The sequence below is a fragment of the Oculina patagonica genome, chromosome 1, assembly GCF_052425735.1.
Source record: "Oculina patagonica isolate OP01 chromosome 1, crgOcupat, whole genome shotgun sequence".
In the NCBI taxonomy this organism is placed as follows: domain Eukaryota; kingdom Metazoa; phylum Cnidaria; class Anthozoa; order Scleractinia; family Oculinidae; genus Oculina; species Oculina patagonica.
The window spans coordinates 5,626,087-5,642,988 of record NC_135758.1 but is presented as its reverse complement, the minus strand read 5'-3'; the positions used below and the strand labels follow the sequence as shown (position 1 = coordinate 5,642,988).

Sequence of the window (16,902 nt, the reverse complement as noted above, 5' to 3'; positions counted from 1 at the left end):
AAAATACATTAAATGTCAAGTTAGAAAAGTCTCCTTCACAGCCTTTTTTCGTGTGTCACGCAAAACTTCTGCCCTGTAAAAGGGTTGTTGCGTGACGTTTCTAAAAACCGTTGTGGATGATTTTTGTTGGTTTATCCAGTTCTTAGCCAATCAAAAGCCACGTTAGTCAAATACCTTACGCGTCGAAAAATTGCACGCCTATTAGTCAAAAAGTTCAACGCCTGGCAAGAGCCCGATACTTTTCACTGTTGCGTTTTCAATATTAGCATTGATCAAAATCTACCTTCTCTCCACAAATTCAATAGAAACATAAGAATGTAGGCCATGAGAATTAGAAAAAATGGTTTATTCTAATGAGAAATCGTCTTGACATACAACCAAATACTTCCAACATGAACCATAGGAAATGTATGGATATTATTTAGGAGAATTTGTTTGTTAAATCTTACTTGATGCTCTTTTGGGGCACAGCTTGCACTCAGAGCTGTAGGCCACGCCCACTCCTGTACAGCAGCAGTCAGTCCGTGTGACATTCTTTGAAAACTTGCCCTTACAAACTGGATTTGAAGTCGTCTCGCCTTCCACGTCCATGTAACATTCCTGTGGTCGCTTGTCTGTAAGATATGAGCAAAGAAATTGATTGAAATCAAATACAGATAAAGGATCATTCTCGTCCCCAAAGCCCCTTTCGCTTCTCTTAGTCGGAAAGGCCTTGGCACGGGAAACAAAGGGCCCTGGAGACACAGTATTTCCAGTTCTAGATTCTAGGATTTCCGGTCTTTATGTATACAGCCGTGATGCTTCTATATACTGTGTAAGAGAGTTATCGCGTTTTTTACTTCCGTTCAAGATTTCTTTGTTTCACACAGCCAATCAAAAAAATTCAAATTAATTCAAAAACTTCTGTACCCAGAGCCCTTTGTTTCTCGTGCCACGACCCTGCCGGCTAAGAGAAGCGAAAAGGGCTTTGGGGACGAGAATGGTAACGAATCAGAGTATTCAGGCTGGTATTCTGTTTGGCTACCCACCTTCACAGCGTTTGTCGATCGGGTTCGGTTTTTGTCCCTCGGGACAAACACAGTCATAGCTTCCATTCTTGTTGATGCATATACCGTCCAGACCACAAATAAAGGCAATTTCTTTGCACTCATCAACATCTAAAGAAACAGAAAAAAGATACGGTGTGTAATTTTAATGCTGCATTCGTATTTAAGATAGTACAGGCACTTGATAAAAATGACGAAAGCGAGGCTAGTTCCATAGGCATAAATTTGAGCCGTAAAGCCTAAAACATTTAAACCCCTGTTGCATCGCCTGATGCATTGCTTGATGATATCAACACACTCAATTCCTTTCCCGGCCTGAGAGATCACGTATGTCTAGAATTGAACACAGGTATTGCTAAATAAGTTCATATATGACTGTGTTATTGGCCATCTTCATATCATTTCACATTTGACAGAAATAGTGCGTGTTTTGGCAAACAATTGTCAGTGAGGACACTTTGTTACGCCTATCATAAAGAACTTGCATCTCATTATCGGTTATTCCTGGACATATCTTTGAGAGATTAGACTGATGACGTAAGAAGATTCCACCAGCTTCTCTGATTGGTTCTAACTTGCGCGCGAAAATTCAAAATCAAGCAACAACCAATCAGAGGCACTACACGGAACTCTAGCTACGTCATCAGTATGGAATTTTTGAAGTCGAATCTTAGCGCGGAAATAAATGAAGCGCGCGAATTGAGATATCTCCTTATTTAGTCACGCAAATTAAAAGGCAAAGCGGACATGTAATTTATGAACATAAGGTCCTAAAACTTCAACATACCGGTACATTTTCCAGTTGTAATGTCGTGTTTAAATCCTCGGGGGCAGAAGCAGTCAAAACTTCCAAGTTTGTTTACACACCGGCCCTGGCTACAGACACCTGGGAGCTCTCTGCATTCATCGACATCTAGAGCAAGATAAAAACGCAACATGGTAAGAAACAGTGGCCGTTTTCACACTAGAGACGGACAAATCGTCTTAATGTGAAAACGGGACGAATACGAGTTTGGACTAGGCCTTTCTCGATTATGCTAGCATTTTTTTCGGCATTTTTAGGGAAAACGAGCATTTTTTTTTCGTTTTTTCTTAAAAAAGAATTGCTAGCATTTTCTGTCATTTTTCATGACTGTGATTCAGATTTCAGCACTCAGAACTTAGAAGGATAAATAATCCTAATGTTTCACAATTTTGATTACTTAATTTGATTGTTTTCTGTCTGTTTCGACTGTTTGTGCGTTGTGTTACTTGTGTACTTGTGTTGTGTTACTTGCGTGTGTGTCTTTTTAATTTTTTTCTATTTTTTTTATTTTTATAAACAAACAATTATTAAGTATCACCTGTTGTTGATATGAGCATATAATGTAAGAGTTCGTACGTTTTGTTTGAAATAAAACAAAGCATTCTTTGGAATTCAAGTGGCATTTTTTAAAAAAATCAGGCATTATTTTAGCAATTTTTTGGCTTTATGCGAGAATTTCTGGTAGCATTAAATGCCAGTTTTACTAGCATAATCGAGAAAGGCCTAGTTTGGACGTACAAGTCGTCTGAATTTGGCCGTCGATTTGGCTGTCTAGGAAGAAGATTCTTGAGGACGACTTGGTCGTCCAGACGGACAAGCCGTCTAAAAGCCATCTTAAATTCACACTAGACGAACAAATCGTCAGACGACTTGTCCGTTAAGACGATTTGTCTGTCTTCTTGTGTGAAAACGGCCAATGCTTCAAGAATTAAAAAAAAAAAAATAAGTTACAAAAAATCCTACCCTTAATGACAAGAGTGTAAGGATCTGGAACAAATCCAATTCCACCGGGACACAGACGAAGAAACTCCTCTGAAACAAAAAAATGAAAGATGTACATCATAGCAGTGAAGAAGAGTAGAGGTGAAAATTCAACAGCAAAATTGTTAACAATAATCAAAAGCTGATCTATAGGACATTTTTTTAAACTGCAAATAGCGCAAGTAATGTCCCACTAATTCATTAACTTTGACAAATTTCTAGAAACAGCACTGGAAAGGAATTCAAGGCCATGTTACAAGATTTGCAAAATTTCAAAGCAGCTGAGCCAAACGCATGCATATTTCTTCTTCGAGTAAAAAATTATCGGCAGTGTAATAGGCCATTTCCGAGTTACCCTTTGCCTCTGTTTTAAAACGAGTCTACGTGCGAAACCATTCATATGAAAATGAGTTTCACCTTTAGGTCCATTTTCATGCAAATAAAACTCATTTTCATTTGAATGGTTTTGCACGAAGACTCGTTTTGAAACAGAGGCAAAGGATAACTCGGAAATGGCGTATCCATTTTGCACCCTCACCGTCAATTTCATATATAGAAAACTGAAAAAAATTTAGTACTGTCAAAGTCAAAGAATGAGATCAGAATAAGTCTTGTCTTTAGTAATTCTTTGTGCTTGCTTATTGCATCTGAAAGGGCTATTCGATTAAGGCAACAAAATTTTCGTCCGTAATCACTTTGAAAAATCTTTTATTGAAAATCAAAATTCCATTCTTACCAGTTCCCTTCTGAGGACACGGTTCGCAAGGCTCTCCCCAGGCTTTTCCGGTCGTACAACAGCACACGGCGCGGTAAGCTGAGGGCAGCGGGTTCATGCAGGTATCATTAACAACACTCAAATGACACTGCCCCCTGCGCATGTCTGCAATGAGGAAAAAAAATAAAAACGAATGTACATGACGGGCATTTCGTCTTTTAGGTGAATGTCAAAATCCCTAGTTAGAAAATGTATTCCACATTCAACAATAGATACTTAGTAATCAAGTTACCGATGCATCCTGAGCCCGCGGGGTTAGGCATGAAGTCGCCATCGCATTCACAGCGGTATGTACCCATCTCGTTCACGCACCGACCGTTGACGCACATTCCCGTCACAGAACATTCATCGATATCTAGAAATAAAGTAAAAACAATAAGTATGAACAAATCGTAACAGTCCATGTACAAATATGCACTTTTATATCCCTGAATGCTAACAATTAAGAACTCTCCAGCCAAGACAAGCAAACCATTGTCGAGGATTGCTTACCTGCTTTTTGGACCCTTAACGGCTTTTATAATTAAGAAATTCAGGCCCGTTTAATACTGTAGAATACTGGATATCGCGCATAATTAACAATTATCCTGCGAAATCGCGCGGAATATCGCCTGATACTTAGCCGACGAGGCCGTAGGCCGAGTTGACTAAAATCTGGCGATATTCCGCAAGATTGAGCAGGATAATTGTTTTATTATTCGCCAAAATATCAACAAAACACATTTTGCAGATGGAAAGACTGTAATTATGCAGCGCTTTACAAGATTTCGGACAAATCTTGACCAGCTTCGTATATCGCAGGATATCTGTTATGTACGAATGACAGATAATGCTAACATTTTGACCATTTATGGGAAGCGCGCACATTTGTTGAATAATAAAGATTAGTACTGGTCAAGTGGGACTATTTTCCTTGACGTAATCTCAGTGTTTGTGCTTCTTATACCTGTACAGTTTGTTCCTTGTTTATCCAGCTGAAAGCCATCATCGCAAATGCAACGAAACATCCCTGGCATGTTCTCGCAGCGGCCATGTTTACACAAAGGAAACATTCTACACTCATCGATATCTGAGAGGGTAATTAAAAGCAATACAGTGAATTCTAAATAAAAGAATACTCGGCTTTCTTCTAAGGTTAACACCTGTTTTAAGATCCGGCATACTCCGTATGGCAGACTTCTTGTTGAGGCGGACACCTCTCTAAGTCAGACATCTCTCTGAGGTGCAAAACTCTCTAGGCTGACCTATCGATTATGGACACTTGCTTTCGACAGACTTCTCTAAGGCGTAGATCTCACTAAAGGGGATTCCCGGAGGACATCGTTTCTGCAGTGTCGGATTAGAGAGATGTCAAGCTGTAGGACAGTTTCAGAATGATTTTCAACAGCAAAGACACGTTTATTACCTACACAACTCTTCTTATCTTCATCCGGAATGTAACCAATCTCACACTCGCATTCATAAGAGCCAGCCTTGTTGGTACACTGTCCATGCTCGCAGAGACTTTCCTCAACTAGGCACTCGTCAATATCTACAAACGAGGAAACAAATCGTAACTTTAGGCATTAGAAAACATTGGATAACCCAAATAGGTTCACTGTGTCCGTACATATCCAGACAACAAATGACGACTTGGTTGATAAACTGTTATATTTCAGTATAAGCTATACCATCAACAGACTAAGAAAATTTACGTACAAAGTAGGACTTAATACTGTAGATTACGAGACAAACAAAAAGGTTACTCTTGGGAATAGACAAAGTTCTCTGTTGGATTTGAGTCCGCTGTTGAGGGAAGGTGCTAGACGTTTGATGTAATATGCCTCTTTGTTCAGGAGAAGTTTCCAATTATTGTCACAATCTAACACTGTTGTATTATCACGGACTAACTGGGTGAAATATCCTTTGTCACATCTCACAGGAGATGGAACAATGTCAGTAAAGTATCCAGTAAATTGCATCAAATTGCGAATAAAAACGTAATGTTCACACGCATGCGAGTGTTTGTAAATTGCACTCTTTTTGTCAGAGGTAGCTTGGTCATGTGTTCGGAAGAAAAGAAATCTGTCCGTTTTGCCGATGTACGCTGATTGGCAACCAGGGCAACTGAATATGTAAACAACATGTGATTTATTCAAAAGTGATACTTGAATACAAATACATTTACAATAAATAACTTGCACCCAGAGGGATGAAAGCGGCAAGGTGATGCGTCGTACCGTTGTAGAGAGTTAAACTAAACTACTGATGATTTAAAAATTGTTGAGAACGATGCCGTAATTGTCGCGAAGGTAGAACTAAATTTTATTTAACAGTTTTTCGAAAAGACCGAGTTTTCTATGGGCGAATAGTCAACGAGGAGCAACCGAGTAGTCGGCTTGTTTTAGTAGAAACCAAATGATTGCAGTACAAAACCTTCACGTTTTTGGTATTTCTTGACTAGAGAGCAACAACATTCGCGGATTTTCAGTAGAACACGCCGATCGGCATCTAACATGTATTAAAAATCTCAGTGGACCGTTCTCAGTGGAACGGTCATCAGATGAAAAAGTACTTTTTCATTGTTAACATAACTTACCATTGCAGATCTTGCCATCTCCTGTGTAACCTGGCCCACAAACGCAACTGAAAGAGCCTGGGGTGTTGACACACGTGGAATTGAAGTGACACTGGGCAGCGCCTGTAGTACACTCATCGATATCTGAGCAGTGAAGAACGAAAATATTAGAAAGTGCAAAATATAAACGAACTTTATCCTACACTGGTAAAGCCTTGAAGTTGAAACCTTGAAGGAAACTTCCTTAGAAAAAATAGAAAAAGTAGAGCAACACGTGCATTTGAAATGCAAAGCAATGCAGCAATACACAACGTTATAATGATAATGATAATGATAATGATAATGATAATGTATTTATATAGCGCATTTTTCATATGTATATTTTCAAATGCGCTTTACACGTACTGTAATTTTACTACACAATTGTAAAGGCCAGACCACAACACCGGGAGCTTCGTGCCCTACTCTTTGCGAATAGTGTGTGGGTTCTTTAACGTCCCCTGTTATAAGACTGAAGATACAGGAGACGGGACCTACGGTTTATCGTCCTTTTCCGAGAAGACTAGAATGTCTAACTATTTGCAGATGAAATTACAAAGGCAGCACATTCTCTTCAGTTATTTTAAGACCCTGAGTGTTGGTCCGGTCTGGGGTCCCGAACCCACGACCTCCCGCACAGCAGTCCGGCGCTCTTCCAACTGAGCTAACCAGGCGGCGGTTATACAACGTCACCCAACGCAACGTAAGAAACGGAACTGAAGTAACGGAACACAGGGCTATGTAACCCAGTGCAAAACACAACGAAACAAAACACAACGCAACGCAATACAGCGTACGTATGTGTTGTAATGCAAAACTCTCGACAAGTTATAGTAAGGTAAGTTAAGTCTGCATACGAGCCTAGTGACCCTTCAGGCCGGAGCTTATCCTGGTTTACGAAGCATGAAGCGATAGGAGTAGTATTTCTGCATTAAATTCGCCGGTACCCATTTATACACCTGGGTGAAGAGAAGCACTAGGTGAGTTGAGCGTCTTGCCCAAGAACACAACACAATGTGTTCCCCGGCAAGGGCTCGAACCCAGACAACTCGATCCGGAGTCCAGCGCACTAACCATTAGGCCACCGCGCCTCCTCTCATCAAGTTATAGAATAAGTTTATTGTACGTACTCACCTTCGCATTTGTTATCGCTTCCGGCAAATCCCGGTTTACAGTTGCAAAGAAAGCTTCCCACAGTGTTGGTACAGTAAGCATTGCTTCCGCACTGGGCCAGGTCTACCTTACACTCATCCACATCTAGAGAAAAAAATAATCAGATCGTTTGAAAACAGACTACACACGAAAGGCCTACTGTAAAAAGCCCAAGAACGGAAGCAAGGCTGTCCATGTTCGTTCCGCCCGATCTGACGACGGACGCCTACAAAAGACTCGACCATTCAATACCAGAGTCCGTGCTACCGACGAGCGACCCTGACGGACGTCGCAGACGTCACGCCAGAGTTCGTGTAGCCAATAAAGGAACTGGAAAGAACGTCGACGATTCAACGCCAGAATTCGCGCAACCGTAACGAGCGCCCATGATAGGACGTCAGACATTCGATTAAAGTCCGTGCAGCCAACGAATGAAGACGAAGGGCCGTCGACGATTCATCGTCAGAATCCGCCAACCGACAAACGGACACGAAAGGACGTCGGCAATTCAACTATAGATTCCGCACAACCGACGAACGACGTCGAAAGGACGTCCGCAATTCATCGTCAGAGTTCTTAAAACCGACGAAGGAACACGAAGGGTAGACTTGCTCCAAGTCGCTCGTTAGATTCGCAGGAGACCGCTGGATACAGAAACGGAGGGCGCGCGCGGGCATGAGAAACAAAATGGCAGAGGATCGTTGCGGAACGAGCTTTTCCTAACTGTTTGTTTTCCTTCGCGCACGCGTTCACAGAAATGAATCCCGCGCGATCTCTCTCTCGCGTGCGATTTCAAAGGTGATTTTTCTCAAGTGGTCTTTCTCGCTTGATTTCAAACGATTTTATTTAAGTAACTATAGATGCAAAGAAAAACGAGCGACGTGAGGCAAGTCTACACGAAGGGATGTCAGCGATTCAACGCGAATAACTGCGCAAAACGGTATGTGCGGCTGTCGGTGGAAAGTTAATTGCAGCAAATTGAACTGACTTACCAACGCAAGCGGTTGTTCCTTTGGCCAGAACATATCCGTCACCACACAGACATTCAAACGAGCCAGGAGTGTTGCGGCAGACCCCATTGCTACACAGCTGAGGATCATTTTGACATTCGTCCACATCTTTAATGGGAAACACAAAAAACTTCATTGAACGGCGAAAATTTTTTTTTAATTTTTGTGGCCAAATCACCATTATATAATGTAGTGGCATGGAGCGGTTTTCATTTGAGTGTCGTAAAACCAAAACCAAAGTAATCACTTTGGCCAATCACAAAGGAAAAGACAATGCAGTGAACCAATCAAAACTCAAAGCAAATACGTAGCCGACGCGAAACGCGGGAAAACGCGTGTAAGCTAGCCGCGATTGGTTTTGGTTTTACTTCTGATTAGACGAGAAAGTGGCGCGAGATTTTTAAACCAATCCAAAACCAAGGCAAATAGGAATTACTTCTAACACTCAAGTAAAAATCGCAGTCATTACAAAACTTATCCGTACAAAATGTGAGTATTGGTTCGATCTGTGTCGAACACGGAGCCATTCATGAAGGTGGTCAGTCTGGCATGCAAACCGGAGCACATAGTCTACTCGCTGTCATAGTTCACTTATTACCACGTGACGTGTGACGTATTAGCACATACCAATGCAGGATCTCCTGTCGACTGATGAATCGTACCCAGCCGCACAAGTGCAGTAGTAACCGCCTTCGGAATTAGTACAAGTGTTTCCAGATCCGCAAATGTCTGAGCCGAGCAAGCACTCGTCGATATCTGTAGATTGATCAGAGTCAAAATTCCTCTTTAAAAATTAAAGAAAAGCGAGTCATGCAGGTTTGAGAATACAAGAACTGATCAACAAGGGAAAAAACTTTCCTGACAAAAAACCTAATTCTCCCCAATACTGTAGGAGTATACAAAACAGTAATGTGAATTTTTATTCTGATCATTGGATATATCGAAAGGTAAGTGTCCTTAAATGCTAACCTGATGGTTTGCTAAGTCTCCATAATTTGGCTGATTACGTTGAAAAACGAACTTTAGTTAATAAGCAAAGAAGTAGAATTTTAATCAACAACGAGGCCGCAACGAAGGCAGCAGTAATTGTTATTTATCTCTGCCTTGATTTTTTTTTTTTTGCCTTGATGCTTTGGGCTCGAAAAACGGAAAATGGAAAAGCTTAGTGTTAATACAAGATGAAGGTTTTCAGCTCCAAGAGGCTCGTTTTTTAAACAAAACAAGCCACTTTTTTTATTGATATTAATCGCCGACTAAACACCAGAGGTGAGGTTGAAAAGACGTTTAGATTTCGTGGTAACTAGACTTATTGCGCATGTTTCGTACCTCCACATGTGAGCCCGTCGGGTTGTAGAGTGAATCCTGCTCTACACTCACACACAAAACTTCCAAGCGTGTTATTACACACTTCTGTGCAGTTGCCATTATCCAGTTGACACTCGTCAATATCTGTCACGAAATCACAACTTCATTAGAAGATATGCTTATAAAACCAACTAATATCTGATAATAAAATAACAATCTTGCAAGGAAAGGCTTCAGGACAACTTTTAATTCGTTAAAAATAGCTATGACGTATTTCCTCCCAACAAGATAATCACGACCTGATTCATCCAATACCTACTCCAGATTGTGTCACGCAACGATTCTTCCTTCACTCTCCTTGACTGAGTAGGAGGACAGATTGCGTGACATCTCGATTAACAGCTGCAAATGGAGCGAAAAGAACAAATAGTAGTGGACACCGTTACAGTAAAAAAAATACTGACCGACACAGTCTTTCATGTCCTCCGTGACCACGAAACCCGGGTTACACAAACACTGATATCCTCCGCGGTAATTCTGACAAACGCCATGAAGGCACCTATTTGGATCGGAACATTCATCTTTGTCTGAAAAAAAGCGTACGTAAACAAGATATTGTCTTGATGTAAAACTGAATTCTCTGAACGAACATTAAAACAAATGTATAGAAGAAAGTAAATAGAAATTCAGGGGCGGATACAGGGGGGGGGGGGTGGATAGGGTGGATATCCACCACCCATTTTTCAGTAAAAAAAATTCGAAATGTCACTTTATTTGAAATAGAAAATAAATAAAGAAAGAAAAATTAGCTCTCGCTCATGTCTGGTTGTTGTTACGCCACGTTTCGCCGTCTGCCGCCACTTAGGGTTAGGGTTAGGGTTAGGCCCCAATGGTCTGCCATCCACCCCCCCCCCCCCTTTTGAAATCCTGGATCCGCCCCTGAGAATGAATATTTCAATCTTGTTCCTAACCTTCACAGGTGACGCCATCTTTCATGAGTTCCATGCCGTTTGGACAAATGCACTTGTAGCTTCCTTCAGTATTCACGCATGTCCCGTCTGCACACGGATTCTTCTCGCACTCATCGATGTCTAGAAAAAAATAAATCAAATCGCAGTTTTTCTCTGAACTGGTATACATACATACATACATACATACATACATACATACATACATACATACATACATACATACATACATACATACATACATACATACATACATACATACATACATACATACATACATACATACATACATACATACATACATACATACATACATACATACATACATACATACATACATACATACATACATACAACAATACATACATACATACATACATAATACATACATAATACATACATACATACATACATACATACATACATACATAATACATACATACATACATAATAATAGACTTTATTTCATCTCGAATTTTAGAGTAGCTTTAAATATAATTATATAATAATATTGTAGCTAATATCTTCGAGAAAAATAAATAATAATAATATAAAAAAATGTAAAATGCAAAATGTGAAAAAAAATAGTAAATGTAACTAAACAAAAGTCATTCCCTGAATGTTCCTTTTAAACTCTGTAAAGTCACATGTTCTTATACAGTCAGGTAACGCATTCCATTGTTTAGCTGAGTAGTAGGAAAAAGAACTAAGGCCAAAGCTCGTTGTTCTAGGCTTACAAAGGGACAAAGGTATTACTTATCACGATCGACATTTTAATGAAGAAATCACTACATGAGAGCACCAACATCCCACATCACCTCCTCTTTCCATACAAAAGGCGCCTAAGTAAAGTACGAGACAATGGTCTATGCGAATCCGCCGCGATGCCGCACGTAAGTTTACATAAGACCTTTCTCTCAAGTAATATTCGTTCAGTTTTCAAGGAACCACTTCACAAGAGAACCGATGTCGTATTTATCCCCCCAAAAGCCGCCTCTACTGAGTTATCATTTTCCAAAAAAGCCTTTGCCCTGTATAACAATTTCTACAGATCGTGATTGAGAGACCGTTGTCTAGGAGAACCGATGTCCTATACGAACCTTTCTACCCAAACGAATCCGCCCCTATCAAGAGACCATTATACAAGATAGCTGATGTCCGACATAAACCTGTATTCCATATGCAGAGAATCTGCCCAGATCAAGGACTTTTGCAAAAACAAAGCCTATAACCCATCCTTCCAAAAACAAAATTGAAATTCTATGTGTGAGCTTTAAATAATAGAGGAAAAGACACTTTACAAATTATTAGATTGGTTCAAATGTGGATGTTTCTTTTATTTTAAAGCTATATTTATACATTACAAAATAAGATTCTCACATTAATTTTATTCACTCACCTACACAAACCTCCATCATCATTGGAGCGTTCTCAAATCCCGTAAAACAATCACATCGAAAGCTGCCGGGAATATTGCTGCATGTGCCATTACCACACAACTCGGCTGAGATGCGACACTCATCAATATCTGAAGAATAACAACAGTAAACATGAATTGACTCTAAAGGCCCTGGCCAAACGGGGACTTGCGTGTACTTGCGTCTCCGTTTGGCCACGACTTGCGTGCACTTCCGTTGACTTGGGTTTACTGGCCTTTGGTCGAGATCAAATTTACACGCAAGTCGGTGCTATGTCACTTTAGATCGTCTGCAACGCAGGCTAGTCGGCGCAAGTTTTCACCGTTTGGGCACCCAACGGAAGTCATCGCAAATGTTTTTGTCTACTGAATTGCAGCACGCGCAGTAGCACTGAAATGGCGTTTTGAAAACTTGCGTGCACTTGCGATTTAACTTGCGAGTCCGTTTTGCGACTAGTTGTGATTACTTGCGCCTTCGTTTGTCAGGGCATAAGCTTTCTCGCGTGAATTAGGCCTGTCGCAAAGTTTAAAATACTCTCAAGAATAAATGCTCTCTGCGTGCGAAAATTACTATACGCGCGTTGCGTCTCTTCGTGCGAAGAAATTTTCTTGCGAGGTCCCATGATTGCCCTCTTGACTGCCTCTGAGAAATATTGGGGACTACTCCGTCGTAGTGTTTTATCCTTGAAAAAAAACTGCTGACAATTATCACTAAAAACGAAAGAACTGATATTTCACTTCAACAATAGCATTGACGAGTCATGATAAGTTTTTTTATTGCCTACCCAAGCAGTCTTTTCCTTCATCATCCAAGGCGTATCCTTGTTTGCAGTCACACCGGAATCCTCCCTGATCGTTAACGCATTGTCCGTTGTTACAGATGCCCTGCATTGCACACTCGTTTATATCTAAAGAAAACACAGAAGCAATGTTAACGTCAAGTACTGATAGAGGAAACTTTTTTCTGTGCCACGTTCTCTTTCCATTCTGTTGCTAACTGTCGAGTCTGTAAATAAGCGCCTATACCCTTTACTAATATGCGGCCGTTAAAAGTAAGTAATAGACTAGATTTAAACCAATAAAATTTGTAGAAACATCCATACCTTGTACTCGCGGACCGGTCAAAGTGTCAACAATCTTGAATCCCTTCTTTCGATTGCCACAAAGAGTCTCAAACTCGTCTAAATCCAACAGCATAATAATCATTAACTTCAATATTATTAAGTGCAATAGTGACTTGGATGAAATGAATAAATGAAAAAGCTTTCTCAAGTCGACATAACTCAGAAAATTATTTTTCTGTGCTCCCAACGAGAGTCGATACCGGTCGGACGCTCTAACCATTGAACTATGTGAGACTTGTTACATGACGTACATATGGAGGTCAAGACATTTGTGCAAACGATCTGCACTGTTCCGGTTTAGAATTGCGCTCTGCTGATCAAAGGGCGATCTTCAGCCTTAAAATGGATGTGAGCTAGAAATGATAACGTACTTGGAAGCTATTTTGGATTTTAAATTACAACAAGACTAACGTCCAGATATAACGAAGTAACTATATACGGGGTGGGGCGGGTTAAGGAATATGCATATATACAGTAGTAGAATCTCGATGTCTCGAACCCTCGGTTTTTCGAAACTCACGATTTCTCGAAGCAATTTTCGTTTACCCTGAAGGTTCAAGAAAACGGGATTCTATTATACACTCTCGTAAGCGGACAGCTCTACTTACGGCCGCGTTGTCTGATACCCCGTTTTAACTCCCATACAACCTCTGTATTTTTACATTCTCGTAAGCGGACAGTCCCGTAAAGCAGCCGCGGACACTTTCAGAGATTACGAATGAGACTATTTCTTTGTTTTTAAGCTCCCGTAAGCGGACGCCCCAAAGAAAATCCTTTAACAACCTCTGTATCTTGTTTTTATCAATCAACTTCACATCGCCGTTCGTCGCAATGATTTTACAGTAATTACACGTACCATATTTCAATGATTTTTTTGTCGTCATCTACGTCCGTCCGATTATTGTTAGCTGAGCAAGCTCCCGTAAGAGGTTATCTATCCCCTACACCCTTAGTGGCCGCTTACGGGAACCATTCTCGTAAGCGGCCAGCGCCAGTTACGGACACTTTTTTCGCGTCTCGAGGGTGTCCGCTTACGAGAGCTTCGACTACAAGAGTAAAACTGATTGAAACTTTTTGCTTGTGTTACCTGTGTTATCCAGTGGGCATTCCTGGCACGGATTACCCCATCCGGCACCAACTACAGAGCAACAGCAATCAACCTTCTTGTACCGTCCGCCATATGGCTTATCACAGCCTCTAGAGGTCACTGTGCCATAGCAGACATCTTCACGAAGATCTAAATTAGAAACATTTGTTGGAAATGTGTTAAAATGACGAACGTCCATGATATGACATGCAATATCACATATTTCGTCCCGGGTGTATTGTGTTTTGGGAGGGGGGTCTGAACCTCTAGCTTCCCGTACCTTTAACTCCCGGCTCCTGCGCCTTTGTTTAGTGGTTTCTGCCTCTTTGTGATATTTCTATTGCAAAACATTGCGTTATGTTGCACAATTTTTCTCAATTTCTCCCGTTTCCCACCACCTTGGGAATTCCGCCTCCTACCCTCTGTTCTTCTGCCCCCCCCCCCCCGCCCTTATTCTCCCGGACTCCCGCCCCCCTGTCCCCCACCACTGTCTTGTATCGGGGCAAGGTTAGGAGAAAATAGACATACTGTTGAACCCTCAACTCGATACTGTTCAGTCAGTTCTTTGCGTAATTCAGCTTCTGACAGCTTTTATTCATGATATGAGAAACCCAAGGGCTGTTTTGTAAAATGAAAAATATAATTCGACTTTGTTTAACGAGGGTTGTACGTAACAGTCTTGCGACTGACAAACCTCCCTATTCCCGACTGAATTGAATTTAGAAGTGTAGCGCAGTTTGATTTTTACTCTGGACATGTTTACGTTAGCGAAAGTCGACTGTCAAAAAAGCTTGAGAAAGTCAAAGAGACCCGGCGTTCACTTACCGACGCAGTTTCGTTGTGTTGCGTCCAAAGTGAGGCCTTCAGAACACTCACAAGCAAAACTTCCAAGAGTGTTACGACAGATTCCATTGTTACACAAGCCAGGAAACTGGGTACACTCGTCAATATCTGTCGACAAATTTTAAAACAGTTAAGTTAAAAACTCCTTAAATTCTGGTCTCAGTTATTCAAAGAGAAAATGACTTTTTTCAGTTAATAGTTTGTATCTTGATCCAGAATATAGAATTTACCAGTTTTAGAAGTTTGGCTGTATAGATCTGTACAAATGATGACAACCAGTTTTGGACAACCAGTTCTTCGATTTTTAAAACTTATCCTGTATATGAAATTTCTACTTAATACTTTTATCTTCAGTTCTCTATCGTAATCAGGATAACACTTAAGTGTACATGTATGTACATGTAAGTATGGCCTTAGTCTAAGGAATAGTTTTCAGTTTTGGCAATTTTCGTGGAAGAAGCCAAAAACAGCTGACGAATTTTCTAACAGTTGCTCCGTCGGAGCGGCGCTATTACTCAATGATGTTGCTTAGCGACCTCTCTTTCAAGATTCGCGGGCTCATTCAATTCTTGGATGTAGCGTCTTTTAATTTTTCTGAGGATTCCTGGGTAATTTCGTTACCTGTACAGCGAGGTTCGTCTTGAATGGCATATCCTGGGGCACAACGTTCATCTAAAAACAAAATTAAAACAAGTAATATATTTGTTTTTGTATCGTTGGCCCTTGCATGTGACTGCCGTAAAACCCACAACCAAGGCACTTACATATGAGCAAATCAGAAGTTGATGCGACAACAAAACAACAAACAAACAAGGCAGAGAAAATGCCAATGCAAGCAAGTATGTCACGCAAAAAAAAAGTAACGCAATTTACCGCCTTTTCTGGGAGGGCATTCGTCACAAGGGCTTCCCCAGCCCTTGCCTACGGTGTTGCAACAAATTTCTAAAGGAACGTCGCCGTTGATCGATTCCTCACAACGATTGTTTGTGATTTTTGTCCAACACTGTGCTGTTCTCTTGTCTGAAAATCAACAATGTGAAAAATTTGTTAAAACATTTACAACTTCAGGATTGAAAAATTGAAAGAAAATTGGGAGTACAAGAATGTACTTGAAAAGAAAGAGGCCTTGTGCTGAATGAGTACATATCTTGACTTTGCTCTTTTGGTTTGTTAAAGTTACCTTTACAAATCCTGCCTGACGCGTCGAGTTGGTAATTCCGAGGACACTGACATCGGAAACTCCCAGGCGAGTTTATACAAGTCCCGTCAATACATTGTCCCTCAAGTGCACATTCATTAATGTCTAAAAGAGAATAAGTAAGTTGTCAGGACTGAAGTTTGTCACATTTGTTTGATCACTTCGTCGTATCAATACGGTTATTTGACTACCACACAGCTCAGGCCACTAGCCTGTGACTGTGTAGTGCGCTGTCGCCACAGTATTCGGGAATAGAAAGGCGTTACATTGCGAATAATCAACGTATTACCTTCGCAGATTCTTGATTCAGTATTTAGTTTGAAGCCTTTTGGACAATCACAGGAGAAAGTTCCTGGTACATTTTGACAGATTCCACCCTGACAGAGCCGTGGGTCCTCTCTGCACTCGTCAATATCTACAAAAGAACAAAAGATAAGAAAAATAAGTAACAGCATTTCAATAGTTTTATAGATAGTCTGAATGATTGTCTGACAAATGTCTACGGAAAACTTATATATTCATTTGCCTGGGCCAATCAATCCCAGATTTCTTCAGCCTCATTTCCAGGTTGCAACATTAATGTGCTGTTACCCAT

The 16,902-nt window shown here is 40.7% G+C and overlaps 1 protein-coding gene across 1 annotated transcript in view; it reads right to left on the bottom strand.

The window, feature by feature from the left end:
• LOC144644611 (fibrillin-3-like) overlaps positions 1–16,902 on the bottom strand; it is a 45,451-nt gene extending 28,549 nt beyond the window's left edge. The window contains exons 1-25 of the mRNA XM_078504135.1: positions 16,899–16,902; positions 16,597–16,722; positions 16,290–16,412; positions 15,983–16,129; positions 15,731–15,781; positions 15,092–15,217; positions 14,267–14,416; positions 13,159–13,236; positions 12,841–12,963; positions 12,038–12,166; positions 10,642–10,761; positions 10,135–10,257; positions 9,692–9,814; positions 8,993–9,121; positions 8,348–8,473; positions 7,338–7,460; positions 6,186–6,308; positions 5,013–5,138; positions 4,554–4,676; positions 3,840–3,962; positions 3,569–3,712; positions 2,815–2,883; positions 1,834–1,959; positions 1,029–1,157; positions 450–614 (exon numbers count right to left, since the gene is read on the bottom strand). Coding sequence (XP_078360261.1) covers positions 450–614; positions 1,029–1,157; positions 1,834–1,959; positions 2,815–2,883; positions 3,569–3,712; positions 3,840–3,962; positions 4,554–4,676; positions 5,013–5,138; positions 6,186–6,308; positions 7,338–7,460; positions 8,348–8,473; positions 8,993–9,121; positions 9,692–9,814; positions 10,135–10,257; positions 10,642–10,761; positions 12,038–12,166; positions 12,841–12,963; positions 13,159–13,236; positions 14,267–14,416; positions 15,092–15,217; positions 15,731–15,781; positions 15,983–16,129; positions 16,290–16,412; positions 16,597–16,722; positions 16,899–16,902 — 2,929 coding nt within the window. The remainder of the gene's footprint in view (positions 1–449; positions 615–1,028; positions 1,158–1,833; positions 1,960–2,814; positions 2,884–3,568; positions 3,713–3,839; positions 3,963–4,553; positions 4,677–5,012; positions 5,139–6,185; positions 6,309–7,337; positions 7,461–8,347; positions 8,474–8,992; positions 9,122–9,691; positions 9,815–10,134; positions 10,258–10,641; positions 10,762–12,037; positions 12,167–12,840; positions 12,964–13,158; positions 13,237–14,266; positions 14,417–15,091; positions 15,218–15,730; positions 15,782–15,982; positions 16,130–16,289; positions 16,413–16,596; positions 16,723–16,898) is intronic.